We start from the raw sequence: 13290 nt of genomic DNA, 5'->3' as shown, positions 1-13290 counted from the left end.
TCGATGAAATAATCGAGGTTGCGCCGTGTATCGTCCACTCGAGTCGCATTAACCGTACAGAGGTCGTGGAATTCGCCATCGCTTCGGGTATAAGCGAATGCGTAAAAGAGAAGAAGACGAGCTGGTTGGCAGTAATTCTCGGTTAAAATATTCAGAAGGGTAGCACGTGCGCGACTCGCGAGGAATCTCGGGTACCTTGCGCGACTCTGGGCGGCGAGGCACGGAACGCGGGTGTCATTCGCGCGATAAAACTCCGCTGGATAATAACCAGTCGTGATAAAGTCTGCGAAACTAATAATACGCGAAACTGCGACGAACTCCGGCTTAAAACGCGAATCCGCGGGGAGAAGCCAGCTGCGTCGCGATACGACGTGAAAATCGGTCCTCGGAGATAAATCTGGACCCGCGTGCCAGGGACCTCTGGATTCCGAATATCCCCGTGCGCCATTAAAAACCGGGAACCGTTCTCGTCGCAGGGAAACCTTTGCCTCTCGTTTTCCATTTCCGCTCTATGAAAATTAGTCCGGTATCGGGCAGCCGCTCGGAATACGCGAGAAAGAAAGCGCGCGGGATATTCGAGCGGACCAGGCGCGTAGACATGATTATACAGGCTTTCTAAAAAGGCTGGGACCAAACTTGTGCTGCTTGTCACGGAGATCGAATGGATGAAAATTCTTATGCCCTAAACTGCTTTATTGGGGAGACATTTGGAATTTATTGCAGTAGTTATGAGAATAATAATTCGGACCTTATAATTATACCTTATAATTAAAAATAATTTAATTATATTATATTATATATATTTAATTTAAATATATGTATTATACCTTCGTATAATTAACCCTTTGCACTCGAGTGGTGACTGAGAGTGACCTTCATCGAATCATCACCAGATTTGACACAGTAAAACTATAAAATCTGATATGTAGTCTTAAAGAATATCGTCTTCGTCTTGTCAAAAAATGTTAAATATTTCTAGTGAGAAACTCCCGGGTGCAAAGGGTTGAGTCTCTTACGACTGAATGTTTTTTAGGCGATAGGACTGACAGTAGAGATCTCGAGGCCATAGGTCAGGACACGTAAACGATAACTGTCACTCGGTAGAATAATACGTATACGATTCTGTACAACGAATTGAAACTTTCTTCATCTACTCGACACTAGTAGTGCGTAGTACAAGTTTAGCTCGAATCGTTTTGGGCAGCCTCTACATTCCAATCGCGATTCTCTCGGGGAAGAGATAAGATTCTTCTTCTAGCCCTTCTAACCGCGAAAATCGTATACACGATCCAGCGATAGCGCTCCTTAGCGGAAATCCTGTTCGATCGGTCGCGCATCCTCGCCCGTAGCGATACGAGAAAATTGTACGGATATCGACGTTGGAATTTATTACTCCGAGGGACTCGAAGAGCTCGCCGCCTTGTAAAAATCTCCAAGATTTCCCAATGCGAACGTTCGGCTGCTTTCCTCTGCGTACCGAGTAATTTTCCTTTGTTCGCGTGGTTTGCGAAGGTACCGCGTCCCTTCGGACGCGATTCTACGAGCGGTGAACAGGCACGGGGCAGCGAGAGACGCGATTCGCGAGTTTTATCGACGGATGGAGTACGGAGGGAGCCTCGAGCCCGACTATTCGCGGATCGCACGGCACACGGACGCGACGAGTCGTTCCCTCCGTGACTATTATTATCGCAGTTTCGCTATTACTCCCGCTGTCACCGTCTCCAACTGGAAGTACGACGCGGAACGATGTTCCTCGTTCCAACTAATGGATTCTACAAATTAGGCGGCGCCAACTCCGGGCGTCGCGGTCGCCGGTGGTATCGTTTCGAACAACGACGACACGTTAGACAGCCTCGAGACGGCTCCGCGATTCAACGCGATACGTATCATCTCAGTTCGCCGAGATTCCCCGCGCCGATTCTCGACGAACCGCGGACGTGTCTTCGTCCGAGGACGAGGCACACTCGAGAGTGTTCCGTCGCAGCGTCCCTTTAAGTTTCATCGTTTGCCTTCCGCATTGCCTTGTTTACGATTAAGCCCTCCGCGCGGTAGAGTACACGTCGACGACGTCTACTTCGATACCTAGGTTCCGCGATACGTGTCTCGACACGTGAAGATCGGTCTCAGAAATCTTTGTATTTTCCTGTGCGATCGTCGCGATCTATTGTTGAAGCTACCAGCGAAGTTGCGGTGGACGGTAAAATGAAATGACACGGGTCTCGCGATAGCTGATATCGATGTACGTATCGGCGACACGTATCATAATGCGTAACGACGTTTACAGCGATAACGCGCGATCTTTCCCCCGTCCTCCGGAAAAGCGGAACCCGTTTGCTCGGTTAAACGGTTGAAGTTTCGCTCGTTAGTTCCACTTTATTCGGACCTTTGATCTCGAAGCTGCGACCGTTTCATCGAATCACAGCTGCCTGCGCAAAGATACCGTTCTGTGCCGCCGACGCAGCCGGTTTCGTTTTATTTCGGTGAACCACTCGTGTGCCGCATTCGCGTTTCCGAACCCATTCGAATCCTCTCGCCCGTGTCGGCGGATCCGGGAATTCCTTCCTCGATTATGTCTCGATGCCCCCGCGGCATTATCTACAATTATTAATTGCACGACTGGATAATTGTGGATCCCGTTAACGACACGTTAACTGGCGGTTGTCCGCGGGATCGGACGCGCGGAATCGGTGACATTCATCGATAGACCCGTTATCAATCCGGTTGCTCCCAGATGGTTCGATAGCAATTACACGGACGCACCCGATAAATTATTATCAAGCTGTCCGTCATTCCCATGAAACTATTAATCCACTCGCAACGGCAACATTCGCCGGGCGATAAATCATCCCGGGACTCTTGCGTTTTCTATACGCATCGATTTCCGGCCGACGTCGCGGTATTAATTTCTTCTGGCCTTTAAATAAATCACGTGGCGTGCCACGAATTCCCAGCTTTCCTCGCGTCCCGACTTTCTTCCAATTCCTTAATGGTCCCGCGCTTCTTCTTCCTCCCCCTTTCGGTTCGTGGATTTCCTTGCTCGCGCTCCCCCGCGAGCAAGTTACGAATCCGCGGAGGTACTTCTTCCGCGCTGTCACTTAAACGTCATTCCCCCGGGAACGCGGCCGCCTCTTCCGCAAATATCCGCCTCGCCCTGCCGAGAGGGCGGTCGAAAGGAAAATTTCTGGCGTTTTTCTATCCGGAAGTATCGCTACGGTGAACTCGATTTCGCGTTTACGCCGAACGCTATGCGAAATTTCAAGCCTCCTCTTCACGTTCATCCCCCGTCAACCTCCTGCCTCGCGATATCCACGAGCGCCCATCTTTTCCGCTGTTTAAGCACACCGCAAAAACCTTTATTCCGAAACGTTGCTCCTCCCGCTTTCGTGCCCCGGCAGCCTCGCGTTCTTGCACCTTTTAGTAGCGAGGCGTTGCCTTTTCCCGCTGTGTACCTACTTGAAATATTTACGCCAAATTCTCCTGCGATGGAGAGGGTCTAATGAAAATATTTCTTTTTCATCCTCGTCGGTTTAAACTGTCGGTGCGTCGTTGATGCGTCGGCTGGCACGAGAATCTTGAACGTTCCGCGTATCTGTCGCTTGTTCGTCCGTGGAAAGGATGCATAAAAATCCTGTAGTCCGTTGTTAAATTGTCTTGCCCGACAATAGCAGCATTAACGACGTTCGAATTCGTTGGTCATCGATGAACCATCAATGCGTCGATCGTTGTTCTCCCTCGTCTCGCCGTTCGCCTCGACGAGCGTTCCGCGGCGTGAAAAACATGAATTCTTGGCGTCCCACAGGCTCCCGCTCGGCACGACAGCGATTCGTCACCGAATTCCCGACGGTGCGGCGAAACTGTTTCGGAAACCATTTCTGTAGCAAGCCTCGTCCCAGAGGAAGCCCTGCAAAGACGGCGACTTCACACTGGTCCCGACATGCTCCGATGTCTGGGGATTCTGTCCGAAGCATCTCTGCGACGCACGCTGAATTTTTCCCCCCGTTGATCGTTCCGTTCTTTGTCTTCCGTCCCGAAGGACTCTATCGATCTCATTATCCACGACTTACAACCGACCCGGGAATATAAGAGGTTCTTTTAAAGAGCCATCCAATTGTCGTTCAGACGCGGCTGATTTATCCGGATCCGAACGGGTGAAACAAAGAGATTACAACATTTGTTAAGCGCAAATGTTCCCGAGGCTTCAGTTCGGTTTGGTTTCCCTGTGGCGAATATCGGATGCACTTTTCATCGATTTCCAGCCGAGCTTTTGAATGCGAACGCGACGATGTCACCAGAATGGAGGCACGCGCGCGGTGGGAGTTGGCTGCGGAATTTCGAAATATTTTCAAGCGCTGCTCCTTCTCCGGAACGTAAACTGCCGCCTCTGTGCCCCCGCGGAGCGGGCAGATCGATAGACGCGCGGTTCCCGGGAAAATTTGAGAGGTTTCGTTTCGGGGGATTCGAAATTCGAGCCGGCGACCGCGAAAACAGGCTCTCCAAGATTAATTCGTAAGAAGCGGAACGCTTCGGAAGTTACGGGCGACCGTGTCGCTGGCACGCCACCACGCCTGCCGCATTGTGTTTCCCGTGCTCCTTTTTCCCCCCTTTTCTTCTTTTACCCCTTTGTGCCCGGCTCCTCGTATTTCGCCGAGATGTACGCGCGGTTCGTGATTTTTAGAGCGCGCCGACCGACCCACACATCCGTTCCTCGGCCGCGACGGTTAAGCTACGTGTCCATTTAAGAGCGAAACTGTCGCGAGCACTTCTGGACAGCGATTCCTGCCAGCGGACACTGCTCGCGGAGAGATACCAGTTTCACAATGCTTTCGGATGGTCGATCCCGACCGAGTATTTGCTCGGGAAAAACCTCTCGGGGGCGCGACTCGCGATAGTTTCGCTGTGTAACGAACGCCGCGTACCTCAACGGCGACGGATCGTCAGCGACATTTTGCGCCGCTGTCGAGCATACTCGCGACGAGGATTACGAGAGGGCAGCGTGCCCCATTGAAAGTTGCGATCGGAAAACTTGGGAAAAATCTCGCGGCACGCGAGTCATTCGATATTTTCTTAATGAAAATCGATCGGATCCTCGTACGCGCGCGGGGACATCTATTCACCTGTCCGTCGGCGCAAAGTTTGCGCGGACGACGTCGAATCTTCGTAAACCGATTACTTACCGTGAAGATTTCTCCCGCGGGAGACTCGCGTCGCCGGCAAGCGCGCGTTTGCCACCGCCGGCAGGGAAATTTGTAACGGACCTCTGTACGTCGTTTTTCGACGCGACGGCCGGGACGTTCACATAATTAATTTCGAATGTTTCGCTCCGGTAACGCTTCATCGCCGGGTAATTAATCGAGTAATTAATTTTTGGTGGGCAAAGTTTGCCGGCAGTTTAGACGCGCTATTTTCTAGCGGCGTGAATGATTAAATTAGCGAGCCCGGGCCATACGAGGCGTGGGACCGCTTCAGCCGTTTCCATCTATCCGATAACTACGCCGTATACGCCGTGGGTACAACGTCGTTACACTTTTCATCCGGAATTCATTTACCCGCTTTAATATCGCGGCCGGTGAACCGGCGAGGGTTCCAGCTAATTTCGTCGAAACAGCCCGTCGTCTCGGAGAGGGCTCAATTCGGCGAGGGCGCCCCGCGAGACGCCTAATCTCGACGGAAGTACCGGCTGCGGATCGAACCAGCTTTTCCTTGTCCTTCTCGTTACGCGTTTGATCCTTTCGGGCTCAACGGTGCCCGACTCGGCTCGGCTCGCCTCGTCTCGGTATCCTGCCTCGCGTCGCTATTTCCCCGTTTCGAGCGGGTAATCGATCCCCGGATTTAATGGCTCGAAAGTTGCTCGATACGAGGATCGTATCGGGAATAAAGGGAGAAACGAACGCCGCCCAGAAACAAATTTATTCCCGGAATCCCCGTTCCGATGTTGTCGTTCTCGAAGCTTATTAGTTCCCGTTCGGGGTTCGTTATCGAGCGCGCGTCATTTTTATTCCCGTAAAGCCTGGCGGAATGGTTTCTCGACGGAACGAGCTTCCGCCGGGCGAGTATCAATCATCCGAAGCGCTCGGTTCATCGTGGAAACACCGCCCGACTCTTTCTCCCTTTTCCCGTAATTTTTCGTTCCTCTGTTCCGCGCGGAGAGCCGCGTCTGTCGCAAGTTTTCTTTTTCTCCCTCTCTCTCTCTCTCACCCTCTGTGTGTTTGTCTGTCCGCGGAGAAGAAAACGACGGAACGGCCCTTCGCGGCGCCGACGCGATAACGATTAAGCATCGCGAGATCGTGGAATGGAATCGAGTCGAGCGAGAGCTCGGCGACGATTCGCGCGAAGATTCTAATCAGCTGCTACTCACGTTTTTGATCGTCCCCTTGAGCTGCTTCGAGGCTTTCCACCAGGTTAAATCGGCCGGCGGCTTTGATCCCGTGCTCTGACATCTGGTCTCGTACCTCCTGCCCGCCGATAGGATCTTGTCCTTGCCCATAATTTCGACTTTCAGCGGCTTCACTGGAAGCAGATATCGAGAAACGCATCTGTCAAAGGATTGCTTTACAGTACGCGCCCGTTCGGGAGTAAAATAATCGCGGCTCGCTGTCGCGAGCACTTCACGCGAGTAGATACCGTCTCGAAGGTAACGAAGAGTTCGACGGTGCTCGAGGGGGTATCCATTTGCGCGCGACGCTTTCGAGAGTAACTCGCGATAATTTTACAGCGGAATGGACAGCCAGCTTTCGGTTGGCACGGTGGAACGGTCGGGCAACAGGCAGATGGGCGGGAACGCGTCGCGTCCCTGGCCGGTTGACCGGTGTTCGATCCAAGTGTCCCTCGTTTTTCCTCGCTGGAAACGGTCGGGTAAAGTTCGCGACCGTCGACGATGACGAAGAAGTATAAACGATCCTCGAGCAGAGTTGAAACGACAATGCCAATCTCTAAACTCGACGCGTATGCGCGCGAACCTGGTTAATCCGAGAGCGCGGAATGCATGGCCGCGATAAGGATTATCGAGCGAATGGTCGAGACCTCCGCCCGCTTCGAACGGCCCCTCGGATTTCTTCCCTTATCTTCGAGAATAAACTGCGAGTGCACTAAGGAGTTATCCGAGGAGAGCCAGACGGAGGCTTATTAAACGAAGCGGACGCGATAGCGGAATTGAAGAAGGCCAGCTGGACCGCGGCGAAAGATCCATCGCGGGTTTCCTAAGGAGAACACTCGTTCGCGGAACTTCCCGGCTAGACCCTCGGAAAAGTGTTTGAATGGCGGTGTCGAGACGGGGCACGCTCAACTTTTCCTGTCTCGGGGTTCTAATACTTTGTACTTAATAAGTCGCTGCTAATTATTCGACGTTGTTTCGCCTCTGGCCCCGGAGGAGTTTTCAATTTTCGACCGGAAAACGAGAGAAAAAAAAGCGGCCTTGATAATTACTCCCCTTTGTCCCGCGACAAGCCTCTTCTTGCGCCGGAATGAGCGCCCGCCGAATCGAGCGGAGTCGCGTAATGCCGGCCCGCTGCATTCCACGGCGGATCTCGTTAACGGTAGCCTTCCAGCGGCAGTGTACGGTTATTAATTGGATGACGAAATTGTGGCCCGGAGTCTGGCCAACGGGAAAATAACCAAGTATTAATTAAACGTTCAGCAACCGTCCGCCGATGCGCGGTAACGGCCGCCCCGTTGCTTCTCGTTAGCAGCCCGCGATAATTCGCCATTGTTCGCGACGGCTAAATCATCCGTACGCTTGAAGTCGCGGAGGGCCGAATCTTCGGAGCGGGTCGATCGACGAGATTCAGGGTAACCGGCACGTCGGAACGCGGAGTGGTCGCTACCGCGGGCGAGCGCGTCGCTTGGCAGAAAACTTTCCGCTCCGGCTCGTTACGAGGGCACGGTTCGTTTTGCCTTTAGAAAGATTCTGATCGCTCGGCAACTTCTTCGGCTTCGGCCGACGGAGATAAATACGGCGGAGGGGCGGGCATGCCTCGCTTGCACCGCGAAAGATTTCCAACTTTTCACTGATCCGTGCAAGACTCGGGCGAAACTTTCCTCGGACGTAAATTCGCCGCGTTAGCCGAGTCCGCGGCCGGTTTGAATAACCGTAGTTATGTCTTTCACCGTGACGGGTGTGCAGATATTCAAGCGGATACGGTTCCTAGGCGGCGAGAGTTCGCGGTCTCGCGCGCGTTCATTAGCGCCGATTCGATTGGGAGGGACCGGGATCGATCGAGGGACAGGCGAGAGATCGACGTTCCGCTTGGAACGACGCGTTTTATCGGCGAACGTTTAGCCCGACGGAAACTACACTCGCGCACGCAATTATGCCGGCCGCGTTTCAGCATCGAGCACGCCCACTCCACGTAAACACCGTTATCCTATAATCTGCGAGACATGAAATTCTGTTTTTGCTATGTGAAGCGCGCGAGGCAATTTCACGTGCAAAATTTTCATTTAGCCGCGCGGTGAACAAAAACCGAGCGAAACGGAAGGAGAAACTTCGCGTTATGCAGCGGGCCGAAACGACGCGCGTCGCCGTAGCCCCGGTTGAAATCTGTGTCAGACCCAGACTACGCTCCGGCGAACTTTTTTGTTCTCCCCAGTGTGTGTCCACAATTTTGATGCGCTTACCGATCCCGACAGCTTCGCGTGTTTCGAGACAGCGGCCCCGTTCGCTGTCCAAACAAAAACTTTCCTCATTTCGCGCGTCTCCCCGGAAATGAAACCAAGACTTCCGTCGATTACTCGCGTCTTTTTTCCTCTCTCGTTCATCTGTTCGGAGCGGGACGATTTTTTCAACGAGCCGGCCCGGCGTCCACGCTCGGCACGCCGACGCTACCCGCGATCCCAATCTGAAATCGATGAGCATAGGTCCGAGGAGAAACGGGGGACCGGGAAACTGGAACGAAGGGAGAGGCGGAAAAAGAACGAGTCGACGCGTCCGTTACCTGCAACTTATTTCGCTTACAATCTTGATAACGATGATGCCTCGGAAAAACTTTCCGAGACGTACGGAAAGCGGGAACACCCTCTTACGCGTCGCGTGTACAAACATATATATCCCGTAAAAACATCCAACGAGACTCCGCTCTGCGTTAGTTTTACTTTTTCCACGCGAAGTACGAAATTGGGATCGGCGCGGACGCGTGACGCTGCCGGCGAACGCGTTAAATACGGCGGCGGAACGCGGTAGGAAAGAAGCGTCCGAGTAATTGGAATTCGCAGGGAACGCGGGCGAAAACAAAAACAGCCGGAAAATTACCGGCGCCGGGGGACGGGGCAAAACTTAAAATTGAAATTTGTAAATCAAATTCCGCGACGTCGCCGCGGCGGATCGGCGGAAACTTTGAGCGGCCTCGGTTCAGCTCACAGATAATCTTCGCGCTCCTCCCGCCGCCGCGCGGTTCCGTCCCTGTCTCCCGTAATTCGCGCTTTAAATTCATTCGGAACCCTTTGTGCCGCCGCCGACGGAGGGGGAGGGAGATATGAAATCGGGCCGCGAACGAGGGGAACCGACGTTTTTCCGTGCGTCGCTCCTCCAGCGTATTTATGCTTTTAATATGTTTCGCGGTTGGTGTGCTCGGTGACGGGCGAATAATGCGCCGCGGGCGAGCGAGCGAGCGAACGGGCGAGAATCGCGAGGGAAAGAGCGGAGCACCGGCGGGAGTAGTCGACGAGGGGCTCGGAGGACGAGCGGGGCGCGCAAAAAGAATCCCGAGCGAAGTTTAAACGGCTCGTTTGTAGGTTAAGTCGGTTAGTCCTGGAACGAGCGAGCATTACGGAACGGGCCGTGTACGCCGATCTTGCGAATCGTCGACTTAAGTGAAATTGACTCGAGCCACCGGTGGCTGGGCTAAGTGATATTATTACCATGATTTGGCAGAGCGTCCACTCTTATCGTTGCGTTCTAATCGAGGAAACTGTTAACCGCTTCTTTCGCTCCATTCAAACGAATTGCCGACTTTGCGCGCCTTTTCAATAAACGGCCGACTTAAAGCTGCCGCTTTATGTAAAAGATTTGTTACCCTCCTCGTTCAACGGAACGGAATTACCGAGCGCGCAGACTTCATTCTATTTTTCTAGAGGAATCACGAAACTGCGTTCACCCGAGATTCGTTGATTACAGTGGTTCGGTGATGCTTCTGAGAAGCAGCTGCACCTTTTTACCGACTGTAAAGGAAGAAAGCAGAAACGGGTCAGCCCGAGGTAGCCGCTAGATTTATCTCGGTCTGTATTTAACTCGGTTCTTCGAATTTAGCATCGAAGAATCGTTTCTGTTCTAATGATATCTTTTTACCCTCCCGTTCCCGGGAGTTATTATCGAACGCGTGCCCGGAATAGATTGCCGATTAATCGCGGGGAACGTTTATCCCGCGAATAGACGGGGATAACCGAAATTATTTGTTTTCCGCGTCTTCGTTATCGGAGAGCGAGTTACGAGGACGAAGTTCAGCTCGTCTCGAGAGTAGTTTAAACCCCTTCGTTCTTGCACGCGTTCGCGGAGGTACTTTCGAGAGTCGTTACCCCGTTCGCGACTCCGTCAACCCACAAACGCCTCGAGTTTCCTTTCCATTCGCAAAACCGTGTTCGCGTTTCCCGAGGAAACTTCGCCCGGACCGGGGGGAGATCTTGATTTTTCAAAGTCCGCGGACCACGGATCGAGATTTCCTTACGTACACGGTGAGACCGTGTTCCTTCCCGGTTAGTTCGCGACGTTCGCATAAAGAAGGTCCGCGGATTTTCATACCAATTAGGATGGAACCGATGACGTCCGGTCGGCGGGCGACTCTTCGCCGAACGAGAGTTCTTTGTTGGTTGGCCAGAAAGATCCTCCCGGGCTTGTTACCGGGTCGGGTCGACCGGTTTTTTCGGGACAAGTTCTCCGATTCTGTGCGCTAATGAAAACGAACCACTTCCGGGGAACGTTCGAGGAAAAAGTATCCTGTAATTTACGGTCGTTACTTTCTATACTCGCGGTACGGTTTTCGCGTCGCGTAACGGCCTTGTTAAATCACCAAATTATCGGCCGTCGCGAATATCGAATTTAAAAGGGTGGCTGCCGGCAAGTTCGCGGAGCGGCATCCGTCTTTCGAGTACACCCCCCAGATGCACACAAATATGCAAACGCCGCCTGTTCGAACGGGAATGGGGAAAAAGTCGGTGTGCGGGCTGCTTGCATTTTCAGTCGACGCGGCGCGCGCGGTGTCGCGCGTGCACACCGACTCGTTAGACTTTCAAGCGTATCGATCGAGGGTTCTGCAATTATTCGATGTACGCTTCGCCTGTCGTTTCCAATTAGACCAAGATTCGCGGAAACGAGGAGGCCTCCTCGCGATCCCTATTCCGGTCATTGTTCCCGCGAAAGAGCAGCCAGACGGTCCGCCGGAATCGATCGGAAAACAGCTAATTTTCGGTCCCGTTCCGGTTCCCGTCGTCTCGCATCCGCACAAAAGAATTTCGTATGCGTAGAGCGTGAACCGTGAACCGGCCCGCGGCACTTTGTCCGCTTCCGCATAACAAACGGACGTGTATCGGCATGAATTATTCCCGTTTCGAGAGACACTCGTCTCGCGATAGCTCGCCGCGCGCCCGCGACGGGAAACGCAACGCGCGGTTCGGAAATCTTTTAAAAGCATTAAACGAAATACCTACGTGCTATCGCTGTCTGGTTAAATGCTGCAGACTCCGGATAATGGTATTAACATGGATAGAACGACCGGGCCTTTTAACGGGAACGCGGGGAACCTCGTAACCGTTCGTTAAGCTCCCTTCAACCATGCATATATATCAGGATGAAAAGTTCTCAAATGTTCCGTGTACCGATCCGCGTTACTCGACCGAACTCGGTGTTCCCCACCGTCGAGCAGCCATGAAATATTTATGCAAATATTTACGGCGAATTTATACACCGATCTCCTCCGCCGCTGCGAGCCGACGATCGAAGGCGCGGTCTGATCGCGCGACTATCGTATACCCTGTACTTGTACTCCGCACGGACGTCTTATGAATATAAGGAAATTCTCCATCGTAAAATGTATCTCTTAAATCGTTAGTTGCTCATTGACTTCTCGTCGAATTAGAATTCATTTTATAGGACCCGACTGTAAAGAGAAACGAGCGAAAGAATAAAGGAGTCGAGAGCGAGACGACGCGTTTTCAAAAGAAACAGGTGATCTCTCTGCTCGATGTCAACACTCTCGCGAAGTTCAGCAAAAAATCCCATAAAAGATAAAAGCGCCTGTACGTCTCCTAAGTCCCCGCGTCCAGTCTCCCTCCGCTTTAGCTCGTTAGACTTTCAAGCAGTCGAGCCGAGTGCCCTTCGATTATTCGCGGCGCGGCTCGTCTAAGTCGATCCCAATTAACGAAACATCGAGAACCGAAGTTCCCCGGCGAGTTCCGATGTTTCATCTAGACGGTAAGTTTCTAGTGGCCGTTAGACGTCGACCAAGAAAAATACACGTGGAAATTCTCGAGCGGTTCGCCACTTAATGGAGAGTCGCGGTATTGTCTGTGATCGATTCGCGGAAGTTCGCCCGACGAAGACAAATCGTATCAGAATGGTAAACCGACGCGACCACATTTCCTCTTCTTGCTCGCCCGTCGATTTGCTCGTCGCGATTGAACAACGATCACCTTCCGCGTGGATCGCGATGCGACGAGACAAAACAAACAAACAGTTCCGTCCTTTAAACTCCTCCTTTAGCAGGTGTCGGTTGACCCGCATTTCCCTGCCGACTCTTTCGCATTAACGCAGCCACCGTTACTTGTCTCGCTCTTCTCGCGCCGTGGCCGCCGACGGCTGCAGCTTCCGCGCTACGACAGGCAATTTCATTTAAACTTGTTTGTCCGGCGCGAAAGTTGCCCGTCGGCGGAACGAATCCCGGGCGCGCCGATGAGCCCTGCATCGACATCCATGGAATTATTAATATTAATTTCCTGTATCGGTCGGCGTGCGCGATCGCGCCGGAAAGTTTCCGATCGAATCATCGCGTATGCGGAAAGCGCGCCTGGAATACTAGGATAATCGCTTCAGGGAATATACGGGGAAAAGGTTAATTGCGTTTTGTAGAATTCGCTTCCAGCCGCGACTTCACTGGCGCCGTCGCGACTTGTCGTGATTTCCGCGATTCCAAAGGGGCGTGTGAGTTTATTAACGTCGAAATCCTCTTGATTCTTTGCCGCTCGACGCTTTACGAGCATTTTCCGATGTCCTTCCGCGTCGTGGACCGCTCGCGAGAAAATTCGTCGGCGAGTTCGACGCGCCTGTTAAATATTCCGCTCTTCCCAGTTGGAATCGGAAAAACGGCC

General features: G+C 52.7%; 1 protein-coding gene across 5 annotated transcripts in view; it reads right to left on the bottom strand.

Moving 5' to 3' along the window:
- Positions 1–13290, bottom strand: part of LOC116433066 (nephrin) — a 105540-nt gene that overhangs the window by 34480 nt on the left and 57770 nt on the right. For all 5 annotated transcript variants that reach the window (XM_076369615.1, XM_076369614.1, XM_076369618.1 and 2 more), the window contains exon 7: positions 6356–6507. In XM_076369615.1, the coding sequence (XP_076225730.1) occupies positions 6356–6507 (152 nt within the window). The remainder of the gene's footprint in view (positions 1–6355; positions 6508–13290) is intronic.

Source organism: Nomia melanderi, chromosome 8, assembly GCF_051020985.1.
Source record: "Nomia melanderi isolate GNS246 chromosome 8, iyNomMela1, whole genome shotgun sequence".
Classification (NCBI taxonomy): Eukaryota; Metazoa; Arthropoda; class Insecta; order Hymenoptera; family Halictidae; genus Nomia; species Nomia melanderi.
Note: the sequence above shows the minus strand (reverse complement) of the source record. Positions and strands in the feature narration are given on the sequence as shown.